The 23513-nt window shown below is 48.5% G+C and overlaps 9 protein-coding genes across 9 annotated transcripts; 6 read left to right on the top strand and 3 right to left on the bottom strand.

The window, feature by feature from the left end:
- Positions 1-55: 55 nt before the first annotated feature.
- FIESC28_11157 (uncharacterized protein) lies at positions 56-1333 on the bottom strand (the record flags this gene model as incomplete). Its single annotated transcript, XM_031165284.1, has 5 exons — positions 56-362; positions 411-521; positions 571-788; positions 840-1106; positions 1157-1333. The coding sequence occupies 5 exons, from the start codon at positions 1331-1333 to the stop codon at positions 56-58; spliced, it is 1080 nt and encodes a 359-aa protein (XP_031010640.1).
- A 752-nt stretch (positions 1334-2085) lies between these two features.
- On the top strand, positions 2086-2942 carry FIESC28_11158 (uncharacterized protein; the record flags this gene model as incomplete). The annotated part of the gene is made up of 2 exons (XM_031165285.1): positions 2086-2508; positions 2601-2942. The coding sequence occupies 2 exons, from the start codon at positions 2086-2088 to the stop codon at positions 2940-2942; spliced, it is 765 nt and encodes a 254-aa protein (XP_031010641.1).
- Positions 2943-4008: 1066 nt separating this feature from the next.
- FIESC28_11159 (uncharacterized protein) lies at positions 4009-6693 on the top strand (the record flags this gene model as incomplete). The annotated part of the gene is made up of 4 exons (XM_031165286.1): positions 4009-4096; positions 4141-4275; positions 4313-4951; positions 5000-6693. 4 exons carry the CDS (start codon positions 4009-4011, stop codon positions 6691-6693), a joined length of 2556 nt encoding a protein of 851 aa, XP_031010642.1.
- A 2429-nt stretch (positions 6694-9122) lies between these two features.
- On the top strand, positions 9123-10501 carry FIESC28_11160 (uncharacterized protein; the record flags this gene model as incomplete). The annotated part of the gene is made up of 2 exons (XM_031165287.1): positions 9123-9173; positions 9227-10501. 2 exons carry the CDS (start codon positions 9123-9125, stop codon positions 10499-10501), a joined length of 1326 nt encoding a protein of 441 aa, XP_031010643.1.
- Positions 10502-12275: 1774 nt separating this feature from the next.
- Positions 12276-12716, top strand: FIESC28_11161 (uncharacterized protein; the record flags this gene model as incomplete). Its single annotated transcript, XM_031165288.1, has 1 exon — positions 12276-12716. One exon carries the CDS (start codon positions 12276-12278, stop codon positions 12714-12716), a length of 441 nt encoding a protein of 146 aa, XP_031010644.1.
- An 818-nt stretch (positions 12717-13534) lies between these two features.
- On the top strand, positions 13535-14352 carry FIESC28_11162 (uncharacterized protein; the record flags this gene model as incomplete). Its single annotated transcript, XM_031165289.1, has 3 exons — positions 13535-13741; positions 13794-14039; positions 14092-14352. The coding sequence occupies 3 exons, from the start codon at positions 13535-13537 to the stop codon at positions 14350-14352; spliced, it is 714 nt and encodes a 237-aa protein (XP_031010645.1).
- An 842-nt stretch (positions 14353-15194) lies between these two features.
- Positions 15195-16704, top strand: FIESC28_11163 (uncharacterized protein; the record flags this gene model as incomplete). Its single annotated transcript, XM_031165290.1, has 4 exons — positions 15195-16011; positions 16061-16312; positions 16367-16620; positions 16699-16704. 4 exons carry the CDS (start codon positions 15195-15197, stop codon positions 16702-16704), a joined length of 1329 nt encoding a protein of 442 aa, XP_031010646.1.
- Positions 16705-17109: 405 nt separating this feature from the next.
- FIESC28_11164 (uncharacterized protein) lies at positions 17110-20060 on the bottom strand (the record flags this gene model as incomplete). Its single annotated transcript, XM_031165291.1, has 5 exons — positions 17110-17194; positions 17244-19275; positions 19704-19716; positions 19864-19975; positions 20026-20060. 5 exons carry the CDS (start codon positions 20058-20060, stop codon positions 17110-17112), a joined length of 2277 nt encoding a protein of 758 aa, XP_031010647.1.
- An 842-nt stretch (positions 20061-20902) lies between these two features.
- On the bottom strand, positions 20903-22642 carry FIESC28_11165 (uncharacterized protein; the record flags this gene model as incomplete). Its single annotated transcript, XM_031165292.1, has 3 exons — positions 20903-20993; positions 21112-22440; positions 22494-22642. 3 exons carry the CDS (start codon positions 22640-22642, stop codon positions 20903-20905), a joined length of 1569 nt encoding a protein of 522 aa, XP_031010648.1.
- Between the last annotated feature and the right edge of the window lie 871 nt (positions 22643-23513).

The following is a 23513-nucleotide window of genomic DNA, read 5'->3' on the forward strand; positions in this document are numbered from 1 at the left end:
CTACTAACTCTAGCTTATCTTCTTTTCCTATGCCAGTAGCTAGGAAAGGACAGCCTTAAACTTGCTGATGTACATGCTCTGTAATCGAAGTTTGTGAGCTCGTATGCGCACGATTATCTGAACGTAGCTCATAATAAGCACACTTCGTTAACTCCAACTCATCTGCATTGCCATTTCCAAGTATAGTATCTTGTTGATGTCGTGAGGTCTGGCGGGACTTGCGACTCCAAATGCCCTCCGTAGTGGATGCTGGCATCGAGCCATCTGTATTGCCGCTTGAACTCAGATTCTTCAAGCCGCACTTCTTCCAGACAAACTTGATCAAAGGGCGCATAGTTGGAAGACAGCAACATATAACAGCACTAGAGACGTTAATCATGTGTACAATGTATCGAAGTTGAAGTATGTACCTGTAGACTTCCATGCCTGTCCAGATCATTAGGTCGACTGTCCCCCATGTTGGATCCAGAAGATCGACAGTGATGACTTTAGTCAGTCGGATGATGGTAACGAAACACGCGCTGTCAATTTTAGTATTTCGATAATATCCGGGGACCAATACTGTCTTACAAGCTTCCGAAGATGAGCATCATTGCAATCAAGATCTTGTGATACAACGGGACCTTGAGAGTAAAGATATAAGGAAGAGGCAAGATCATCAAGCCAATATCCGTGATGATTCCACCAATGGCGACTCCGACGTAAAATTTGGACAGGTCGATACAATTCTGCTGTGTACCGTCCCAAAAGGTGTGTATGGGCCAGCATGTACGGATGGACGGAACATACTAGTCCCTGTGTTAGCTGTACGCATGGAGTATTGGGTGAAAAACACAAACTGTTGAGATGGCCCAGGAAATGATGAGAAAAACAAATCCATGGAGAAAGTAACGCATGCTCGATACACCAAAGATCTGGTAGAAGAAGGCCACCAGTGACAATCTGGCACAAGCCAAAGCTGTGGTATAGAACATCTCGTTGGCCACAATCGTCTTGAAGAAGCGCTCAATATTCTTGGGATCGTCTTGTACAACCCACGTGAGATGTCTCCCGAGGCCGAATCGAAGCCATAGCATACTTCCGATGAAGACGCCTATGGTGTTGAACTGCGCGATCGTGAGATGTGCGATGAATAATAGTCTGTAGATGTACTTACAGCGGCAAAGTATGCAAGCCAGTCATCCCATCCCAACTTCTTGTCTGTTATCCTTGCTGAGAAGAATCGACACGGAACTATAAGCATCATCATAATGAAGAAGGCGATATGAGTTGCGTAGACTTCATTTTGACGACTCTCCGCTAGGAAGGCGGCGTCGCCGGTTTGAGACGCCATAATGCTTAGCTTGCAAAAAAGAGGCACACTACGGGCAGTAGTTAAGCTTTAGTCTTTACTGATCCAAATGTACATACAGTATGGGCTAGCGAGCCTTGAATGATCAACCCCGTCATTTCCCTATTGAATTGGGGCGAATAAACGATTAGGGGGGTTACATTGGACCTGTCACATTTGACATGTTCATGACTCGATTTAAGGGTTTTCTTACCGTTTTCGAGAGAGGATGTAATGTCAGCCGCTGTCAAAGCGTTTTGCGAAAGCTTGACTTATGGGGTATGAGAACATCCAGTCTTCAATGTCAGCTTGATACCCAATTCAAGTTTACTTTCAATCCTGGAGACAGGTACTGTAGAAAGTTAGAAGAATACAACCCGGCCCTGGTATATAGTCTTCAGGGTACGAAACTACTTTTTTCTCGACTTTTCAAGAGTTCTATTATAAGGTAATTCATTAAAAAGGACGAATCCCGGTCTCACGCTAATCTTTGAGACCCCTGCGGGCCGTAACATTGACTCAGGTTCCGGCAATGGATACCAGGATCCTTTGATGAATCGGATATGGCATACGGAGTATCAACACCAGGATCGCGCTAGTTACAGCGGCTGAGCGGGCATTGGTACCTTGGGCACATGTATAAAAAGCATGATATCCTCGGCCATTGATCTACCGCGTGCATCAACACAACACGCCACGTTTATCTCGGCAGTCTGTGCTGTTACACCTCTTTCTTTTAGACTTTGTTCTTTACCATGCGTGCTTCAATGCTTCCAACCATCTTAGCAGTACCGGGTGCATGGCACACAGTCGAGTCATTCGACGCAGTGAAGAAGATCTTTACAGAACGCAACTATGACTTTGTCAGCCAGAATGCACCTGGGGTAGTTGACGCCAACGCCACTGTAACAGGGGATGCTGCCTCACTGCGAACAAATCTGCTCGAACCTCTCGTCGAGGCCGGTAAAGATGTTATCGTCATGATGCATTCTTACGGCGGCATGTATGGCTCGCAAGCCGTTCAAGGACTGAGCAAACGGGAAAGAAAACAGTCAGGGAAACAAGGAGGTGTTGTTTCGCTTGTCTACGTTTCGGCCGTGACACCTCTCGAGGGCCAGTCTACGCTGGATATGATGGGCACTGATGCGCAACATCTGCCGGCCTGGGCCGATCACGACGTAAGCAATGAAATTTCCTACCCCTGTCCCGTGCTGTGCCGCAGGGCCTCCAAGATACTGTGCTCCATATTAACCAAAACTTTAATCAACAGGAAAACACAGGCTTCGTCACCTTCACAGGCGCAAAAGAAGTAATGTACCACGACATTCCCGATGATGTCGCAGCGCATTACATTTCTCTACTTCAGCCTCAATCGCTGAACAGCATCAACACTCCAGTGACATACTCTCCCCTTACAGATCCCAACTTCGAGGGCACGGCGGGTTACGTTCTTTGTGGGGCGGACCGTGTTGTTCCTTTAGCTGGCCAGGAGCAGTATGCCGCAATAGGGGGCATTAAGCGGACCGTCCTGGTCGATCAGGCCAGCCACGCATTCTTCGCTACTGCGCCTAATGATACAGTCAGTGCTGTGCTTGAGCTTTCACAAATCTGATATCCTGAAAACGGGGCTTCAGCTTGTTGATCGTGGATCAGCGAGTCAGCCGCAAACCTCTTATAGGGCAAAGCTGAAGAGACCTGAACAGGGGCTTTAGCATGGGACTAGCCACCGTTGGCGGAATAGTGAGCTATGCCAGAAGTAATATAGTTAATTCCAAAACAGTAACCGTCTCATCGAATACCCGTCCGTGCCACACGCCAACTGATCTGAAGCTGTGACATCTTAACGGTGCCAAGGTAAATACCTTCTAGACTGCGGAAAATAGGACTGGGGTCGACCGCCTCAGTCATTACGTGGTCAGGTAGTTGAGATCAACGGGGGACCAATTTCTATACAGCCCTAAGAATCATACTGTACATGTAGTCTTGGTGTAGTACTAAAAGTTATAAGTGAGCTATCCTAAGCAGTTATAGTATATAAACTAAATAATGTAAAGTATAAGCTATTGTTACCTTGTTACCGACAGTATAAAGTGACTATAATAGTTAAGGTTTTCTTTTCTTTACTTGTCTCCTTCTTTAATGGGTCATGGTCTTGTTGGTGCTCCAGAAAATGCCACGCTCAAAAGAGCGGAAATGGAACTGATCTGTGAATTTCTGGAGTGTCAGATCAGATCGCAGTAGCTTGGGTTTCAATACACCTGTTGGTTCGATGAATGTTTATGTCTCAGTATTGTTGCCCTTTCATATCTGACTGACTACATTAATTGGTCAACAGCGTAAGGGATAGAATGTGGCTGGCTGGCAGCCCTATTGCTTATTGGTGCAGAGTGAACTAAGCGCTGGTGTATGCAAGGGAAGCTGATGCTTCATACCATCTCGCGCACCAACCGATCTCAGTCTTAATAATACATGTTAGAAAGCAGATGAAGAGGCGTTTCTTTATGATGAATTTGTGCTCATCTGTTGATTCTGGCAACATTGGTAATTTGCCACAAGTCATTTCTCTTCAAGTAGTAATAAACATATCTCAGAGAAATGTTGTTTCCATTTATTTATAGCCGTGCCCATTCCCTTGAATCTTTTACCTGGTGGACTACGTCCCCATAGTGAAAAGAACCATGAGGAGACCCGCATTCGTTTATACCGTTTTAGGGTGCATAACTATTGTTTCGGCAGTGGATTACGCGCCAGTTCAAGATACCTGGTGTATGACATACCTTTCCACTTATCTTGTTCCGATCTACAACCAGGCCAATTCGCCGGCATTGACAAGGCCTGCCAAAGAGTCCGGGAGACAGCCGATCGCTCCGTCTCTGAAGCCAACATTTGCTGCAAACATTTCGACTCAGCAGACCCAGGCAAGCTTCAGCACGAGACCCCTTCATGTAATGCTCTCGGAGTGAAGTAGTAACAGAACGTTAGATACGGAACTTCCGACCTCGATCGTTGTCCCAGAGTCCTCTAGAGCCGCTGGATTGTCGTCAAATGGCCCTGAGCTGTCGACGTTGGATACAGAAACAACTGTCGCGCAATCAGGCTCTGTGACGCAATCGCTTAACCCGATAACTGAGCCTGTGATTGATGAAGGCGTCACCTCTTCATTGTCAACAGAGCTTAACCCTATCACTAGTACAGATGCCATCCCAACCTCAAGTGGTTTCGTCGAGTCGGTCGGACGCTCCGTCATATTCCGAATCTCTGTTGTCGACAACCAGAAACGCAGCACGAACAAGCGACAAGCCATTGGGGGTTTTGTTGGGAATGACAACCCACAAAGCTGTACATTCGCTGCAACCTTCAACCTTACCAAAGGTCAGTTGTTTGAAGGCGGTGCAGCTATTTACTACTCAGGCGAGAGCTACAAGGAATTATCAGGTCTGGATTTCCCATCTAGTGGGTCTATTACACAGACATTTGAAGATACCGGTCGGCTTGTGTTTAGGAACTCAGCTTTGCCAAATGGTAAGGCGGGTTTCTGTCAGACCCCTGATGGTATCGTCTATGTAACTTTTACCAATGGACCCGTTGGGTGCATATCTGTCGAACTTGTTGTATATGACGGTAGGATTGCTATTTCTCAATTCATTACAGGCGCTGATTAGGTTCCAGTTACACAATGTCAAGATGGTCGGCTCATTGGCGATGATGACGAGACTGCGATACTCTCTGACACAATCCCTCAAGACACAGCCACACCTAGGGAGACTGATCCCCCGATGACTTCTGTTATCGAGGATACTACCACTGTGCGAGTCTCATACAGCTCCAACGATTTTATGACCCAATCTGAATTAATTGGTACCTCCCTCACTTCTGATCTCGGGGCGTCCGACATGGCTTCCTCAGAAACTCCCCAGCTACCTGCTTCGTCAAAGTCAGCTGCAACATCTATCTCGCATTCAGGATCAACAGCTACCCCCGACGTGCAGCTACCGATTGGGTCTGATCTCACTTCTTTTTCAAGTACCACAGATGCGCCAGATGGTACATCTTCTATCCCCTCAACCCAAGTCGACACTACCCTCACAAAGGGTACCCTTACAGACACTATCGCCACGGACACTACTGTTATAGATACTATCTTGATAGATACAACCAACACAGATACAACTATTATAGATACTGTCTTAAAGGATACAACTACTATAGACCCAACCATTATGGATAGAACCATCACGGATACAGCTATTACAGTTACTGCTATCATGGATGTTACCATCACAGATACTACTACCATTGACATTACGTTGTTGACTACGGGCACCATTGGCATGGACTTTACAACTGGAGATACCACAGATATTACTACCACAGCTGCTAGTACTGCGACTGCAGATGCCTCGGCCACGAGCCCAGGCACCGCGAACCCCGCCTGCACCGATACCAATAACCCATACACAGCTTCTAATGGCGTCACCTTTACCCTCGCCTGCAATACCTTCATCGGCGCTGCATTGCTTCAGAACCCCTACTTGAGTGACTTCATTCCATGCCTGCAGGCTTGCTCGAAGATTCAAGCCTGTCTTGGAATATCATTGTATAGAAGCAGTTCCATCAATTCCTACTGTTACTTGTGGTCGTTTTTCGACGCCGGATCTGCCGAGGATAGCGACAGTTGGGATATTGCCTTCAAAGATGCCGTCATCGCCGACACAACTACCGCGGCTCCAGGTACCGAGACAACGGATACCACCACCGCAGATAGCATCACCGCAGATACTACCACTGCAGATACTACTACTGCAAACAGTGTTACCACAGATACCACAGATACCACTACTGCAGATACTACTACTATAGACACCACTACTGCAAACAGCATCACCGCAGACACCACCACTGCAGATACCACCACTGCAGATACCACCACTGCAGATACCACCACTGCAGATACCACCACTGCAGATACTACTACTGCAAACAGTGTTACCACAGATACCACTACTGCAGATACTACTACTGCAGATACTACTACCGCAGATATTCCTACTAGCGATGCTACCACCCCAGCCGCCCCGACGGAGACCTCTGGTCTCTTAACCTGCGAAGATCTCAGCAGCCCCCTGCAAGTTGGCGATGACACTTATGACATTTTCTGCAATGGGTTTAGGTTCCTCACAGCAGCTACAGATTTTGTAACCGCCAGCTTCCTTGACTGCATCCAGGCCTGTAGTCAGAATGATAACTGCATTGGAGTTGTTTATGTTGAACCTAACTTGAGATGCTACTTGGCCTTTGCCTATTATAGCAAAGACTTTCTTGCGGCGGATGGATACCATCTTGCGATCAGACAGAGAACTTAAGACGTCGATCTGGAGATATATCTATTATCCATACACTACTTTCATTTTGATGCAAGTCGGGACAAGTCTCAAGTGAGGTCTAATGACCCCACTACACCGCCTTCGTTCGCCCATGAGTTTTCCACTCTCAAGACATATGGATAATATGCATACTGCTTGAATTTTTACATTAGCCAAATTTCACACGAACTGTTGTCGGACTGTTGACCCCTCACCATTTCTGTACGTGATCTCGTTGATCCAGCATCGTTGCCACCTCTATAGCTTGTCTCATATTGTACTTGTAGCCAAGCGCCATAAGGCGATCTTGGATATAGTGCCTAGCCAAGGGCGGACATACGTCGAGACTTACGATGCTTGTCAAAGGCCAAATGAGGTACCGCGCCTCTATGCTGTTTTGCGGTTCGAGTTGGTCTAGATAGTAGGGAACGCTGGCTAGTATATCTCTGACCAGCTCTGCGCTCTCGGCAAGTACTTTCTCCATCGTGAGGTCTCCCGTGCGGTTCATATCCTGGCATGGACTGGAACTCTCTGTGCCTGAGCCACTTTTCAAGGCATAATAGATCGAATCCAGCAGACCCAGGTTTATTAGCCTCGACGCATTGTGTAGGCGTGCTTCCTGTTGATCTTGGTATCGATGCATCACACCTTCAAAGGTATGGATGTTGTGAACCTCCTGGTACCTGTCATTGCCATCCAGTGCGTGCACGACTTCAAACGGTGCCATTTCACAAAGGTCCTCGCGAAACACTTTCACCTGGTCGTGCAATTCCAGGGTCTCCCTCAGCACTTCTTTGGTTGTCATATTCCTCATGTTCGGGGATATCGCGGCTATGCGCCAAAGCAGAGAAATTATACTTTCGCTAATAGGGTCAGGGGATGAAGATATGGCATCCTCAAAAAGTTGATTAAGCTCAGGAGATACTGGGGTGTGATGAACGATGGAATCAATCAACACATTGATCCCGGCATGATGAAATAACAACCGCCCGAAGTAGCTTTGGAACTGTCTCTTGCCTCTCAACAAGAGAAGCTGAGAAGATCCCCGAATGTGAGCAGTCCAGTTTTCGGGATCACCGCCATTATGGAAGCAGAGTGCCTCAAACGCTGATAGCAGAAGTACGCAAAGTAGAGTACTATCAATAACTGCCGTTTCGGGTTGACTAAGTAGCCGGTTCGTTTGGACAAGTGATTTGGCATAGTATTGCCGAGCCATACACAATAAGCTGTTATCTCTGTGTTGTAACGCCATTGACCCCAATGCTGACGCACATAGGGCTTGTGTGATCGTGTCATCCTTTATCAAGGAAGATGAAAACTCGGGTAGATATGCAAAGGTTCCTGAACGTGAAAAGATGGAAAAGAAATATCCTAACGCGGTGGCCTCAAGTGGGAATGGAACATTTTCCGGGATGTGCTGAACAACATTGTGTATTGGACGTAACCCTTCGGGGTGGTTTTCGAGAACTTGATTGCGTCGGTGTTTTTCATTCACCTTGCGTGTCTCATCCTTGATTTTGAGCACTCGGAGGCTTCGATATTCACAGATAGCAATGTCCATACGCGTACATGTAGAGCATCGAGGTTTCTTCTGGTCACACTAGTGTATGAATGGTTAGCACTAATTTCTTCGAGATAAATATATGTCACGCCACTTTATCTATGGCTATGGCTTCTTGAGTGGTTTATAGGTACCTTTCTCCTTTTGAGACGACATGGTTCACAGGCTTGTGAGGGCTTCCCTGCGAAGCCCATTCTAGTCCTATAACCCGATTGGTTAGGACAGCTTGGATGGAAAATAGTTTAAACTAGGACCAGTATCCTGAGACAAGTGATGCAGTAGCAAGTAGGTTCTCTGCTGCTGGTGGCTGTGTATTGCCCAGGACCACGCATGAATTTATGTGAAAGAGGTATGTTGTTTCGACGACATGGGGGCCGTTTTGTACCTGATGATGTCACTAGACTATACAGAGCCTAGCGTCGAAATGACATACCTTGATAGGTTTAGCTTCATGCGACGATCAATTGGTGGCTGTACCTATATACAAGTTCGCTGCAGGATTTCTTAGTGCTTACTGTCCTGTTGTTACAGTAGCACCCATTGTCTTGACCCAGAATTTGTGAAATTACTATGATCCACTGAGGATTCGCATTCGCATGCGAAAAAAGAATAGGTTAAGATGATCTCATGGCAAGTACTACCGACCTATCACGATAGACCTGGTAGTATCGAAGGATCATTCATAGCATGCAAGGATTGTTCATAGCCCTGGAGGATCGTTCTCCATGTCAATTATCTCCGTACGCTGAGCCTTGCCAAAGGGAAGTCCAATATGTTATATAAGACAAGAGCATCTCGACTTGTCATTCTTTACCTGCTCATTAGCTTTCGTCTCTAATTTGCAAAGACTTCACTCGCCACCTTCAATATGAAAACATCCCTCAAAACCACCGCCTTGCTGATTGCAAGCTACACTCTAGTAAGTCAAGGTTCCTGACAACTACTACCATTGTGCTGACTACCATGTTGCAGACTCCAGCACTTGCAATCCCTACTACGGGTTCCTTCAGACGCGACATGCACAATGTCACAACCAACGCAACCATGGCTCCTATCATGGGCGACGACTCATTCAACTTCAACATCTTGGCTTACATGTCCGCCGCTCCATACCAAGGCGCTGATATTGGCGAGGTGCTTGTTGCCGCCAACAATATCAAAGACGGAGATTTCGAAAGTTTCTATGAACAATTCAACGCCCTGGCTACTCGCGTGCACAACCAGGCTGTCGCAATTGACGCCAAGAAGCATCCCGTCTCTGCTAGAAATGCATTTTTTCGAGCAGCTACTTATTATCGCGCTGCCGATGTCTACCTTCATGGCAACTGGAGTGATCCGAGAATTATGGACTTGTGGGAAAAGCAAGCTGCAGATTACGACAAGGCCATTCAGCTGCTGCCGCAGCCCGGTGAACGAATCCAGATTCAGGCGGACAATTTTACTATCCCGGCTATCTTCTTCAAAACCAACTGGCCCGGAAGACGCCCCACGGTTATTCTTGGTCAAGGCTACGATGGAGCCATGGAAGACTTGTACCATGTCATGGGCCAAGCTCTTCTTGAGCGTGGCATGAACGCTATCGTGTACGAGGGTCCAGGACAGCCAACGGTCCGCCGATATCAAGATCTCGGATTCATTCCCGAATGGGAAAAGGTTGTAACCCCCGTCGTCGACTACGTCCTCACTCGTGATGATGTGCAAGCCGACAAGATTGCTTTGATGGGTTATTCATTCGGTGGCTTCCTGGCCCCCAGAGCTGCTGCTTTTGAGCACCGACTCGCAGCCGTCATCGCGATCGATGGTGTCTATGACTTCGGCGAAGCTATCCTCCAACAGTTCGGCCCGGACGCTGCCAAGGCTGTTCGGGCTGGGATGAAGAAGGAGGTCGATGGTCTTGGCAAGCAGCTCCAAGCGAACCCAGATTCTCCTACAACCTTGCGATGGGGTGTGAACCAAGGCGAATGGACTTTCAAGACTCAATCAGCCTATGATTTTGTCAAGAAGGCCGAACAGTACACACTCAAGGGACTTACTCAGAAGATTAAAGCTCCTGTATTTGTCGGTGAAGCCAAGAGCGATGTCTTTTTCGAGGGACAGGCTGCGAAGCTGGCCAAGGAACTTGGAGAGCGTGCCACTTACCATGTATTTGAGGATGTTTTGGGTGCCGGTGAGCATTGCCAGATTGGAGCTTCAGTGTTGATGAACCAGGTTTCTTTGGATTGGCTGGAGGATGTATTTTGCAACTAGGAGAAATCCAGATGCGAACAATTAGATATCAGTTAAAGATTCCGGGTTACTTGGGGTGTGACGGTGACACATCTCGTGATAAGATGCATAGTTAATATAATATACTTCTGATCGTCTTCTTCTCGTCAGAAATGCTAGCAGACAGTCTCGGAACATTCCCAACTGACTGATAAGTGACAGACAACGGCGTAGTATCACTGTGGCGCTAGAAGAGTCAGACATTTCCATTAAGCGTAGTGCAGTCATCCAAGTTTCTTATATGTATTGGTGTTCACAGCAGTGAGATTGAGATGGGTATGACGTCATTGAGGTTACAAGTGGAAGTGCCTTATCGATAAGCTCTAATCGATTGCCGTATCGGAGCGAATCCACTTGGGTTTGGTGAATTGTTGATGGAAAACTAAACACAACAAAAAACTAATCGGGCATAACCAATGTGCTGACAACTATAAGCAACTAAAATCTAGCCCACGCGTATGCTTGGACTGCATTTACAGCACAAGGTGTGTTAGTCCAATTAGTCAGAGGAATATTAATATTGAATCAAAGCTATCTCTGTTATTTATAGTATGAAGCTTTGGAATTACCCTACAGACATCCGGGATCTGGCTCTCTGGATTAATATTAGTCCGTCACGGCTAAAGCCTTAGGCATCAGTCTTGCTTGTCGCGTAACATCGCTTGACTTGCACTGGTGCTCGACTCTTCACCACAATTAAAAATACCTCTTGTCCATATCTACTTAGTAACTCTACTATCCAGTTTAGGGATAGCTGTGATCATGTCTTACGGTCCAGATTTAACATGGAGCTCCAGATCCAGAACGGGGCGATCGCTCGGCAAAATGTGGGCTGATCATTCCAGCGTACCGGAGCAAAGGTCACGAGCTAGCAAAATCACCCTCTCAATCAACTTCACAATTGGGCTAAAATGTCAGTTCGCAACAGGAATGAACACCGTGATCGACATGAGGAGAAGAGCGAGAGAATTACAATACCTCCAGCTGAGATAGATCGTCATTTGACAATGGTGTTGAGGTTCTTACCCAAGACAAGAAGTCAAATTTGGCAAAAGCCAAGCTTTCCGCTCTTCCAGGGTAACGTCACAGACGGTCCGGATAAACGTGGAGAGCGCGGGCACAGCCGAGACCCCTGGAAAAAATGCCGACCTTCCGATCTAAACGACCCGTGGCGTCACTAAAAGGAACGTGGTATCGCGGTCTACCCAAAGATAGCCATTGATCTGGCCGCATTCGGGATCGCCTTTCGATAATTCATTCCCTATGGAATGATACGAGCACAAAAGAACCGCCTTCTAGCTTAGCTGTCAGGTGAAGCCATTTGCAAGGGGACAAGGGTTTTGGCTATAAATAAACTACTGGGTTATACGAGATGTAGCTAAGCTGTTTAGGGATGAATCAGACAACCAAGGCTACCACGTGAATGTTTAAGCTGTGCTTTAGCGCAGTTTGGTAAGTGCCGTTTTTCAGCCATGGGCCCTTCGAGATTTTGCTCGGGCTTGGAGACATGGGTTGAGATGCGTCAAATCTCGTATAGTCTGCTTGATCATGTCGTATAAGCCAAGACATGTCTAAGGGAAAATGTATATAAGGGACGCAAGGAGACTGGCTTTGGTATTCTCTATCAGCTACAACTCAGTCACTCGCTACTACTACCACTACCACTTACGACCTCTTCCACCCTTTCAAGTTTGTCTACCCATTGACACTTGCATACAATATACTAATTATTGCAGAACACCACCAAACCGCAATCATGCAGTTCTCCCTCGCCTTCCTCGCCGCCGTCCTCTCGGCCACCAGCGTCACCGCCGCCCCCGCCGCCGGCACCGTCAACATGATGGCCGCATCACCCCAGTGGACCATCGAAAACATGCAGCGCAGCTGCGCCAAGGACGACAGCTCGTGCACCTGGAACTTCAAGGTCAACACTCACTCGGGTGCTGCCACCACCTGCAAGTTCGTCGTCAAGGGCAGCAAGGCCTCTCAGCGCAACGGCGGCCCTGTCAAGTGCGGTGATTTCACCGTCACCTCTGGCTGGAGTGGCCAGTTTGGTCCTGGAAATGGATTCACCACTTTCTCGGTTGTCTCCTCTAAGAGACAGATTGTTTGGCCTGCTTATACTGATAAGCAGGTTCAGGGTGGAAAGGTTGTTAAGCCTAACCAGTCTTACACTCCTGCCAACCTTCCCAAGTAAGCGGAGGATCTGAGGGTGTCGGTGTCGGGTATATAGACCAGTTCCAGACGGAGGCTCTTAATACATAATGTTCAACTTATTCTTTATAAATGATTATCTCTTGCTCACTTCCGAAATCACACTAGTGTTCTAGCTCCAGTAAGGGATGCCATTTTCTTTGAAATATTTATAGAGCTGCACACTATCTGGACATTTTGGATTCCATGTCGCGCTCGGTTGTTAGACCACCAGTCTATAGGTATAGCTCGACCGTCATATTGATGCTTGATGAGGAGAAACAAGTCACTGGAATTGGCTGGAGATCAAAAGAGGGTGTGACGAACTGAGACATAAAATCGGACTCAGTTTCCTGTTACCTACTCTTCAATAAACCTTTTAGTTCTATAAGCCAAACGACAATAGTGCTAGTGTTGTCATTTCCATGGTTAGCCATGTTTACTGACTGATTGGCAATCAGGTAGGTAGCAGGAGAAATATTCTCAAAGGCTTAGATTGTTAAGATGAGGTGACCTAAAAGCCATTCTAATCTCGCATGAGGTAATCAATCAACCTGATTGTTTTGTCTCTTATGCTATTGGCGGGCCAGTTCTTCTGGTACCCTGACGGCAGTGCGAGCCAGCTGGCAAGATTTTAAAAATCAGTGCGCTGTTTTCGTTAGTCCGACTGGCCGTCGTTGCTAGGGCATTCTTCGTTTTCTTTTCTTGCCTTCTGCTATTCCTTCCTTCCTTCCTACCTTCTTCAAAATAACCTCACCTTTCCTCCGCCATCTCCTTCTCCTGGTTGATCACTCGCTTTCCCATCGCTTTCCCATCGCCGTCATGTCTATCAGACTTACTGTCGCCTCCGCCTTGGAAGACTTCCCGTTTGACCCTGCCGTCGGCTTTCTTGGCCAAAATGCCGGCGAACAGCCTTGCTACCACTGTATCATGACTCTCCAGCGCGATGTTTGCATTTGCTGCGTTGTCGAAGAAGGCTTGGCGACCCGCTGCATTATGTGTGGCGACGGAAACCAAAAGTGCTGTGCTGTACGTCCACCGTCTGTCCTCTCGTCGACCGTTCGCTGACTACCATTACCAGATTCCCCAGGAGCTTCTGGGTGCTGCCCAGAAGCTTTGGAACTCCTACACTGCCCATGTTCTTCTCGATGACTGGTCGGGATTGCAGCGCTGGCGCATCGTCAACTGCTTCGAAGAGTGTACTTCTGCATTCAAGAAGACCTATGAGGTCATTCTCAACCCCTACCGCAACACGGCAATGGACGTCATCGGAGCCCAGCAGCTTGAATCGCTGAGCAAGAACATGCTAGTGATGATGCGTCAACTTGTACGTTTGACGCCCTATCTGCGAAATCTCATTGCTAACATCTCAATCACAGGCTGGCGAAGATCTCACCATCGCCGAGGTCAATGCCCGCGGGGTCGCCAATGCCCCTCCCTATACCGCCAACTGTCCCGAGGCCCACACTCTCCGTGAGTGCCTCCAGCGCATCGATACGTGCCCTGATACCGCTGTTCCCGGTGAGAAGAGCAACCGCCGAACATTCGGCAAGAAGCTCAAGCCTGAACTTGTGGCTCTCCTTAGCGATGCCTCCGCCAACGATGCTCCCGCACCCCGTATCTCCGAACGCATGCTTTAGGCGCCCGGGCGACTATCCGTCGCTATACTCCCTGAGCACTTCCGATGGCACTGCTGAAGATGAGACTGCTGGGGTTGGGCCGCTCGGTGGCAGAGGAGCTACCGGGCATAGCCCTAAGAGACGAAAGAGTCTCATCATCCAATGCCAATTGAGACGATCATTTAGGCTACATCACTGGAGTAGCCTAAGCCTTTAGAGACATTTCGTCTGTTACCGATCAGGGTCAGGAAAGGGGCTCCGATGAGGATATGGGCGGCGAATGATCGTCGTGTTCTGTGTTTGTTGTGGTTGCTTTCGTTCCTGCTCTTTGGCAGCTTCTAGTTAGTTGTCTCTAATAAAATGGATCGATTTGGGACTTTCATTTCTTGAATACTCGCGATACGGCCTCTAGATGGGATTGAAGGAGGTGGACTGATGCCATACTATCATTCCCAAGGTTTGTATAGCTGCTGCCTATTATGCGCTCGGGATAATGGTAGTCAAGATTTGTCCAAATTAAGTTAAACATTTGAACAATCATGGCTCTCATGAATAGAGGAACTTGTGTATCCTTGATGTGAAACGAGTTGTTGATAAGATACAGACTGTCTTGTTTGTTACATTAACATCAAAGTTCTTTCTCGCATCGAGAGCAATCGAACAAAGGGACAACAATCAAGAAGACTTGTTGCCTGTTCAAACGCCACATAAAACGTTTGAAATTCACTTCATCCTGTGACGCGTCAAATTTGAGGCGTCTCATTTCTTGACAAGGTTCAAGCCAGGCTTTTTCGTCCTCCATCAATTTCAGGACCCCCCGTCCAACCTTTCCAGCAACCATCACATATCGTACCAAAACCAAGATGCCCGTCACGACACGGTCAGCAAACCGCATGTCTCGCCCCAAAATACCCTACGATATCCAGTTATGTGTACTGGACTGGCTAATCGCTTTGGGTAAAGCTGACAGCAGCGTGGACGTGTCCCCCTGCGCCACAGTTTGCAAAACCTGGCAGGTCGTCATCGAACGAGAGCTATTCCGCCATTTGACCCTCACCCTCAAGGACCTGGAGTTGTTCAGCAAGTATTGCCGCGGACGGAAACACTATGTGAAGCACATCTTGTTGGAGATCTGGCTCTGTCACAGAGTGGGTAACGACATGGATACAGTTTGCTTCACAGAGGCAACAGAGACGTTATTCCTAGAATTATCGACCTGGGAAGGCCATGGCATCACATTGGAATTTGGCATCGTCCCTTCGAGTGCACGGGGCCAGCGCTTCTATCCTGGGCGGTCTAAAGGCTTCTACATTCGTTATGGGCCTCCGCCAAGAAAGCGGTCACTTGATGGGCACTTGCGAAATCCGGACAGACTAGAATTATTCGATACGTACGGCGAACCTAGCCCGGCAATCCACGTGTCAGAGTTGCGGATGCCACGTCCCTTAGATATCCTGGGCCCTGCACACCTTACGTTTCACGATGATTCAAAAGTGGGAACGTCCCTTCTTGCCAAAGTCGATTGCGTTTCTAAACTCCTTATACGCCGACGGTACATGCCAAAAATCAGCATTCAGTCCCTCTCTACGATTGTCAAGTCTCTGCCGTCTCTGGAATCACTTCAACTTGAGCGATGGTGCTATGGCCACCACCCACTTTACCATCATGATCGGGCATCAGGTATGTATTCTTCGTTCGCTCGACGTATCCATCTGCTAAGTTTCTTTAGACTTCGATGGAATGGGTCTCGCTCTGCCTGAATCATTGAAGGAACTCATATACTACAAAGAGTGTGCAGACAACTACGAGCATCGCGGCGGCGAAGAATTGCATCGACTCGACCCCCTGTTCATAAGTCCCTTGACCAAAGTAGCGGACCGCATCGAACACATCGCCATCTCGTTCAGCGGGAGTAAACTCTTGAATCCCAATGCCAACTACGAGTTCACGGCTTTAAAAACACTTGCTATAACCTCAGACAGTTTGTTGTACCATGTGGACGGAGTGGTAAATGTGCCTCTGTTAATTGGTGCAGCGACTGTCGCCAAGAGAATGCCGAAACTTGAAACTTTTGAAATCTGGTGTTTCAAGAACCAGAGGCCTCTTGAGGCTCGAGTATTCACATACGAGAGGCTAGGGGAGTATAGTAGCTGCATTACCTTGAAGGACAATTGGGGGCCTCTAAAGCTATCGGGACGTGTCCAAAATGCATGGAAGCAAGTTGTCAACGAAGGGAATGGGACGTTTGAGGTCAAGCACGAGTTCTTGACGTTTGGGGAGACGCAGGGGGTGAGAACGAGTCTGGGTGGGATGCGCCCGCATCTTCTGTTGGGGAATCGGATCCTCCATGACATAACTTGGAAACAGGTTTAAATACGTCTTCTTATGTTTTGATGACTTGGAGGGCGGTCGGTCAAGCTTGCCTAATGATGAGAACTTGTATAGAATCGAGACTTGTCATAAGATTGATAGAGGAGTCCCCAAACCTTATGTATGCAGCAGGGCAAAAAGGTGGTCATGTGTGGGCAAAGGCATAAAATGCCCTTGTGTATAGCTCTTCGAAAAGGTTGTCTGATCTTGAGAAAGGTTCGTTTCGAGATTATCGGTCTACCTAGATTTCATGATAACAGATCCCCCAACAATATCTACAAATCCGTACCGAAGAGACATATCGACCATGATGTCTCAATTAGTTCCAGAATGTGCTCTCTACTGTATAAACCAGATTGATCTCCGCAAGATCGAGGACATTTGTGAAACCCGAATGGACCCTGCACCCTACAGAACAAATTTGAGAGCAACCGCCATGAGAGATGAGACCAATTCCACACCGGTCAGCATGCCGGTCGAAGGGGGACAAAAACTACAACTAATTAGTATCGTACGTCAATGCGTTGCCAGATGTGACTTACTCATCGCCGCTGACTCTCAAGAATCCAATCCAGAAAAGGGACTGCGCTAAGAAGATCAAGGGAAACCCCAAGGTCAAAACCACGTAGAGTTTCAAATGGGGAGCTCTGGGATCCTCCTCAGACTGGATCTGCTCAGCTCTCCCGGGCACCGCGCCGTAGAAATCAACCTTGGACGGAGCGTTCCGGTGCTGTTCGGGCAACAAGGGGTCACAATCACGTGCATCCCTGTAGGTTGTCGCAAAACCGCTAACGCCGAACCTTGGCAGGTCGCGGTCAGCTTCGCGACCAATGTCGAACATAGTGCGGATGATGTGAAAGATTGGTAAAGCCATGAAAGCGACGGCCACCAGCCACATCAATGCTCCGCCATACATCAACCAAGCGAAGTATCCAACTTCCGTGCTTGGTAGAACACCGAAATAGATGCCATGCTTGAGACCATAGATGACAGTCATGGCCATGTAGCAGAGGTTCGGGATCTGCAGGAGGACCTCGGCACATAGCGCAGATGAAGCCGCTGTGAGGTCCTTCGAATCAGGCCGATGAATGCTTGTTGGCGCTATAACAAGCCAGCCCAAGCGAGGAAGAGAACAGAAAAGAAGAAATAGCTGGAATTCGGGAACGTCGCTGTAACGAGGGGTGCTCTGGATGATTTCAACCATTAGCCAGTAGCCGGCCAACTGGACGCTGGCAAGTACGAGTGCTCTCAAGACCAAGAGTGGGCTCATCCGAGGCGGTGCCAGAGTGGTGGAGCCTCGGGTATATCTTTCACCAAAGAACACAGCCAGACCAGCCACCACGTTGATGAGGGCAAGGCTGCCCATCATAATGGGGTAAGATGGGCATGCGATGTCACTGGTACTAGCTGGTTTGAGGGTCCATCTCCATGGAATCATGTCGCGTGGTCGAGGCTCGAGTAATTGGTGCCAGTCGTCAGGTAAACCATTCCAGCCTCGATCGCCGCCGCAGAGCTTATGGATCCACTGGACATATTGCTTTCTCGACTCGAAGTCTTGACAAGCACCTTGACAGAGATCGTAATCAAGTCTACTGCACATGCAGCTTCTGTCCATGACAGGTACCAACTGACAAAAGCCTTCTGAGTCTGTATCGCAAGCATCTGTTGTGCATTCCTCGGATAGCGCTGTGACGTTCTCTGGCATATTCGTGATGTCGGAGGATCGCTCCCATCTTTTCATGGGGATGTAGTCTTGGCCAAGGGTTTTGAGCGACTTCTCCCAGTCCTTGGGCAATACAGATGGTCCACAGACAGCATGTATCCATAATCGCTCTTTTGTCAGGTCAAGCTGGGTCGAGCAGGGTTCGCCTTGTTGCTGCTGGTCAGAGAATCGATGACAAAAGCACTCGACGTCGAAATAAACTCCGTCTGCAATATGGCCATGAGTGAGATCGTATCCGGCGGTGTCCCAGCTCAGTGGCGTCATGGACTTCAATCGTGGGCTGTACTCCCAAGGCCGAGCAGCGTTGCCCTGGGAAATAGTCGTACTGGTGAAGGTACAAACCAACATAGTGAGATCGAATTTCTCTACAAGTAGAGAGGTTGACTTTCTCATACAGTACGGTGCCTTTTCAGCGACGTCGGTGGTCTTGTAGCCCCGTAGCAAGCTTTTCGGCGACAGATTCTGGAGTTTGTTGGTATCACCGATATCAACGATCCAACTTCGACCCGCGACGGCCTGTATCCAATGCATGAGCTGTGCCTTGGCGAGAACTGATCGGCTGCAGTGGTCGTTATAGCGCTCCATAAAGGATGGATGGAACTCGGCACGCAAGCAGCTGAGTTCGGTAAGCCATTGACGGTGCGTGCAGAAGATGAATTTGTTGGTGCATCGAAGTTTGGTACAGCGGGTCATCGCACGCAGCCAATCATCGTCGTTTTGCTGAGCGATACACTGCGGCTTCGGCGGCAAATCTTCTGGGTTCACCCATCCTCTAAAGTTCTTCAGAATAGTCGGTACTTCTCCATCGTAGAGCTGGATGTCGTCAGATCCGCTAGCATCGTGGGTCGAGTCTGTGACAAGGTTAGTGCTCGGGTATCGTGGATCAGTGGAGCAATGGCGTACCTGTCAGCGCTGCTGCAGACACTCCAAAAAGCAGGAGGGCGCGAAATATACTTTGCGGCTTCATGTTTGAGGCGGCGCCACGCCCGTTCGTCGAATAATTGCGGTCTGTGTAAGGTTCTGGATATCGCAAAAAGAAGAAAGAATGAAAGAATGATAAAGTTTGGTGTGCTGATTTGCAGAGCGCTCGAGGAATGACTGCCTGGACAATGCCTGGGCGGTTACCTCATGGCAGGAAAAGCGGGGATGGGTCTTGGAGATGGCCGCCTCCCGCCAATGAGCTTTTCCGGAGGCCACCAACGGTCTGCTGAAATCACAGTAGGCATTCTTCTCGGTCCGAAATTATCCGTCACTACCTTGAAACCATCATATCACATACATGGAGCTGTGTTCTGTAATGAATTATGCTTGTTCTGTTGTTCCTTTCTATCTCTGTCTTCAACACATACTGATTGCCAAATCAAATTCATTCATTCCTTCTTAGCCCCATCGAAGCTCCTCTGCCAATCCTTGCAAAACGCATTCATCTCCCTTCGTACAGCCGGTATTCCAAGAGCCACCATCTCATGGTTCTTCTTCTCCAGAGACTTGTCCAACATGCCAGGTCCATGAGGAACATTTGCCAAGCTCACGGCCGTGAGAGGCTTTGAGCTGAACAGCAGTTAGATATGGTTCATCCTCGTAGGAAAAATGCGTCTTACGTTGTAGTTGTAGTATTTGAGAGTGGGTTGCCCATGATTACTTGCTGAATTTCACTAGTTTATGAATGGATGAATCTGTGATAGATGATGTTCTTGTAGTTCAATTTATTCATTTGCATCAGAAATTGTGACTCTATATAGTCGTCGAGCAACAGGCTTCTTCATAGCTTCATCCAATCCTGCCATTATGACCAACTCACGATACTTCCCTGACGTTCCTGGGAGAATCCCCAGTGCTTAATCCTGAAGGCCCTTTCCCAGAATCCCCTCATGTAGGGTCAACTGGGTTACTGCATACAGACATCACTTATGCAATATCACTGAATACAGGAGCCCAAAGCAGTAACCTGCAGGAAACGACAATACGTACTGACCAGAGACATATCCACACCATACCAACCTGAAGTGGTAAAAGGAATATTGACCAACTGACCAGACAGGAGTGTGATCGACACCTCTCCATCTGCAGGCTTGTCACATCGCAACGCTGTTTGGTCCAAAAGGCAACAAACCCTCCCTTGTCTTTGCTCTATTTTCAGCCTCCATCGATCGGACGCCTAATTTGGCACGAACTGACAAGAGCCTCAAGAAACAGGTACTTGGCTATCCCCCGCTTTGTTTGAGCGTGTTTCGCGAAGGTTCACTTGTTCAATTGACTGTCGAACTGTAACCAATCGATATGACATTGGTAATAGAACCCTGACGCGACTGTTATTTGACCCCATTTCACGTTTCTCTTTGATATGGTATAAGAAGAATTATTATTAAAGTTATCGCAATTAAAATAGTCCAAAATATGTGTATAATCCATCTTGATGGAAGTTGTTAGCAGATAGTAAGAAAATATGTTATCAATCTTTTTTGTTTCAGGCGCTTGTCAAGATTCGCCGCGCAGCTCTTCGTCTACTAGACCTACGTTTCCGGTACGCTGAATGCCTCTGGGCCCTTCTTCTGTCACAAACACCTCCCTGGTGAGCCATGAGATTATCTTTCCGTGTGAAAAATGCTCCGCATCGTTCACATGGAAACCTGGGTCTATCCCCATGCATATGCTTGATATGCTTATTCAGATTAGCCTTCCTGTACGCCTCTGCACCGCTCGGTTGGTATTTGCATCCTGATTCCTGACAGCGCATATCATCGTCATTCTGCATAGTACCAGAAGATCTCGAAGAGGCCATTGAGCTTCTCAGTGATGGGGATATTGTTTCCACGTTGGTTTTAGCCATACCAATCGACTCCATACTGTCTACAGCTAAGCCCACGCCGGGTGGATCATTGCCTAAAGACTGGTAGGGGAAAAAGTCGAATGAGTCCCCGGAACTATAGCGAGATTGGGGCTCGATGCTCGCAACAACACCTGGTTGATGGGTGGACTCGGAGATGCTGAAACGATTATCACCGCCAATTCCGGATGAAGGATTGTGTCGCGGAAGTGAGAAGTTTGGTACGTCGACTATGAGCCCCTGCGCATACACATGTGACGATGGAGCCGAGTCGTCAAAATCCCATGTTGCACCAGCCTGTTGCGGGCTCGCAGCCCAGAAGGAAGTTTGGGCTGGAGCAAACGAGGCTTGCATCTGATGTTGTGCGACTTGACCGGTAGCGTATGTAACTCCACCTTCGTGGGTCTGTGTATCGCTATTCTGTGGGAGCTCTGGGACAGAATAATCCGTGGGCGACATGCAGAGATCCCCACAGTCTCTACTCACAGAGTCCATGTAGCCAGCGGTTGAGATTGCAGACAAAGTGGAGATTGAAGATTGGGCCGAGCGCTGTTGCGTATGAACATTGGCAACTGCCCGATGAGCGGACCTGTTCGACAAAGCGACAGAATTTTCGAGTTCAGGAATACGGGGATCGGTACCAAGCTCAGCCAGTGTATCCGCAGGGCGGGAACCTGCTGATGGTCCGGCAAAATCAAAAGACGAGACCACAGACCCCTTGCGGGAAGTAGGCAGGGACTCTGACATTGAATCCCAGCTGGATGTTGTGCAGCTGCTTGAGCGCTGACCGACCGCGGATAGCTCGCTGCGAGATGACGATGCCGATCCAGAGCAGCGGGAAATGAGACCAGCGATCTTCTTCTTGCCCTTTGCCATAGTGGAGGGCTTCGCAGTGGGTGACACGCTCTCGCCAGCGCTGATCCGATAGGCTCGGCTGTTGCTAGGAAAGTTGTAATACTCGCAGCAGCAGTTACAATAAGCGCCATTGGGAGATACATGAATGCATTGAGCTGCATGAAGAATCATATCCCTAGGGTCGGGAAAGCCTTGTTTGCAATTGGAAAATGGACATATCCATCTGTCGAAATGTCTATTGAGCGGGGTGCCACGGGCGAAGATGTCTAGGGCCATAACCGCAATGATCCTCGCACGAGCGGAACTGTCGATGCAAGCTGATAGCGCTTCAAGACTAGATAGATTTAGCGGTGGATCAATTAATGTCTGTGGAGAGTCAGGACATACCGGCAGGGTTCCCGTCGAGAGGGGATGTCAAGAGATGGCCCGACACTTGAGGAAGATTGAGTGTCAGACACAGGAGTATGGGAACAGTCGCCGTGACTCGGAGCTCCGCGAAGCTCATTTGGAGCCAGAGGCGGCTGAACGTAATGCATTGTAGATAGCTGTCTCCAGAGTAAGAGAATCAATAGAGGGCAGGATGACTTGCGTGTTGGCTGTGCAGAGCGGCTGGCAACACTTTCAGCGGGCAGCGGGTTGTTCAAATATTACCGAATGGTGGTGGAAGTACCACATCCACGGCGAATTTATAACACCTCTCGCACTCCGTATCATGTCGGCCGTCCGACCACTCAATCGTGACTCTGCGTTGGCAGCCAGGCTTGAAAGTAGCATCGTGATTCGGCGGTGCACTTGAGCTCAATTAATTGGCATCAAATGAACTCGCACTGGAGGGAATTGTTATCCTGCGTAGTATGCAGGATGTTCAGTGATGTGACAGGCAGGAGACAATGTTCTGCAGGCCTGCTTGTGGTTTCCGGTAGGGATATGGCGTCAGAAGTTTGCAGGGAAACTACAAGGTCTGTCAGCAATTGAGGCTCTTCTCACCCTGCACCCGACCGGTGACTTGGGCATCAATGACTCGTGGGGTCCTGCATGGCCCTTGGGCTTCAGCTGGCAGTGGCCGCAAGGTGGCATCTCCAGGGTGCAGGAACTGAAGTTGCATGAGGGGAATGGTGGCCTTAAAGAGGCAGCGACACTTGTTCGGGGTAATGTTTGGCCTGAGGCTCAAGTGGGGTGCTAATTTTAGCTTGGCAGGGAAGGTGAAGGGGAAGACGCGCGCAGGAGCGGTTGAGACAGATGTTAGTTGGTACCTGCCTGCCTTGTTTTGTCTCGGAGTTTCGGTCATAGCTCCGGTTGCTCTTTCCCATCACTGCGCAAGGCAAGAGGCCCCAAGAGGAGTGCGTCCCTCCGAAGAATGCGACAATTCCCTGGGACGGGACATCCGACGCGATCAGGGGAAGGGAC

This window comes from Fusarium coffeatum (assembly GCF_003316985.1).
Source record: "Fusarium coffeatum strain FIESC_28 chromosome Unknown BRIP53273_contig_371, whole genome shotgun sequence".
Lineage (NCBI taxonomy): Eukaryota > Fungi > Ascomycota > Sordariomycetes > Hypocreales > Nectriaceae > Fusarium > Fusarium coffeatum.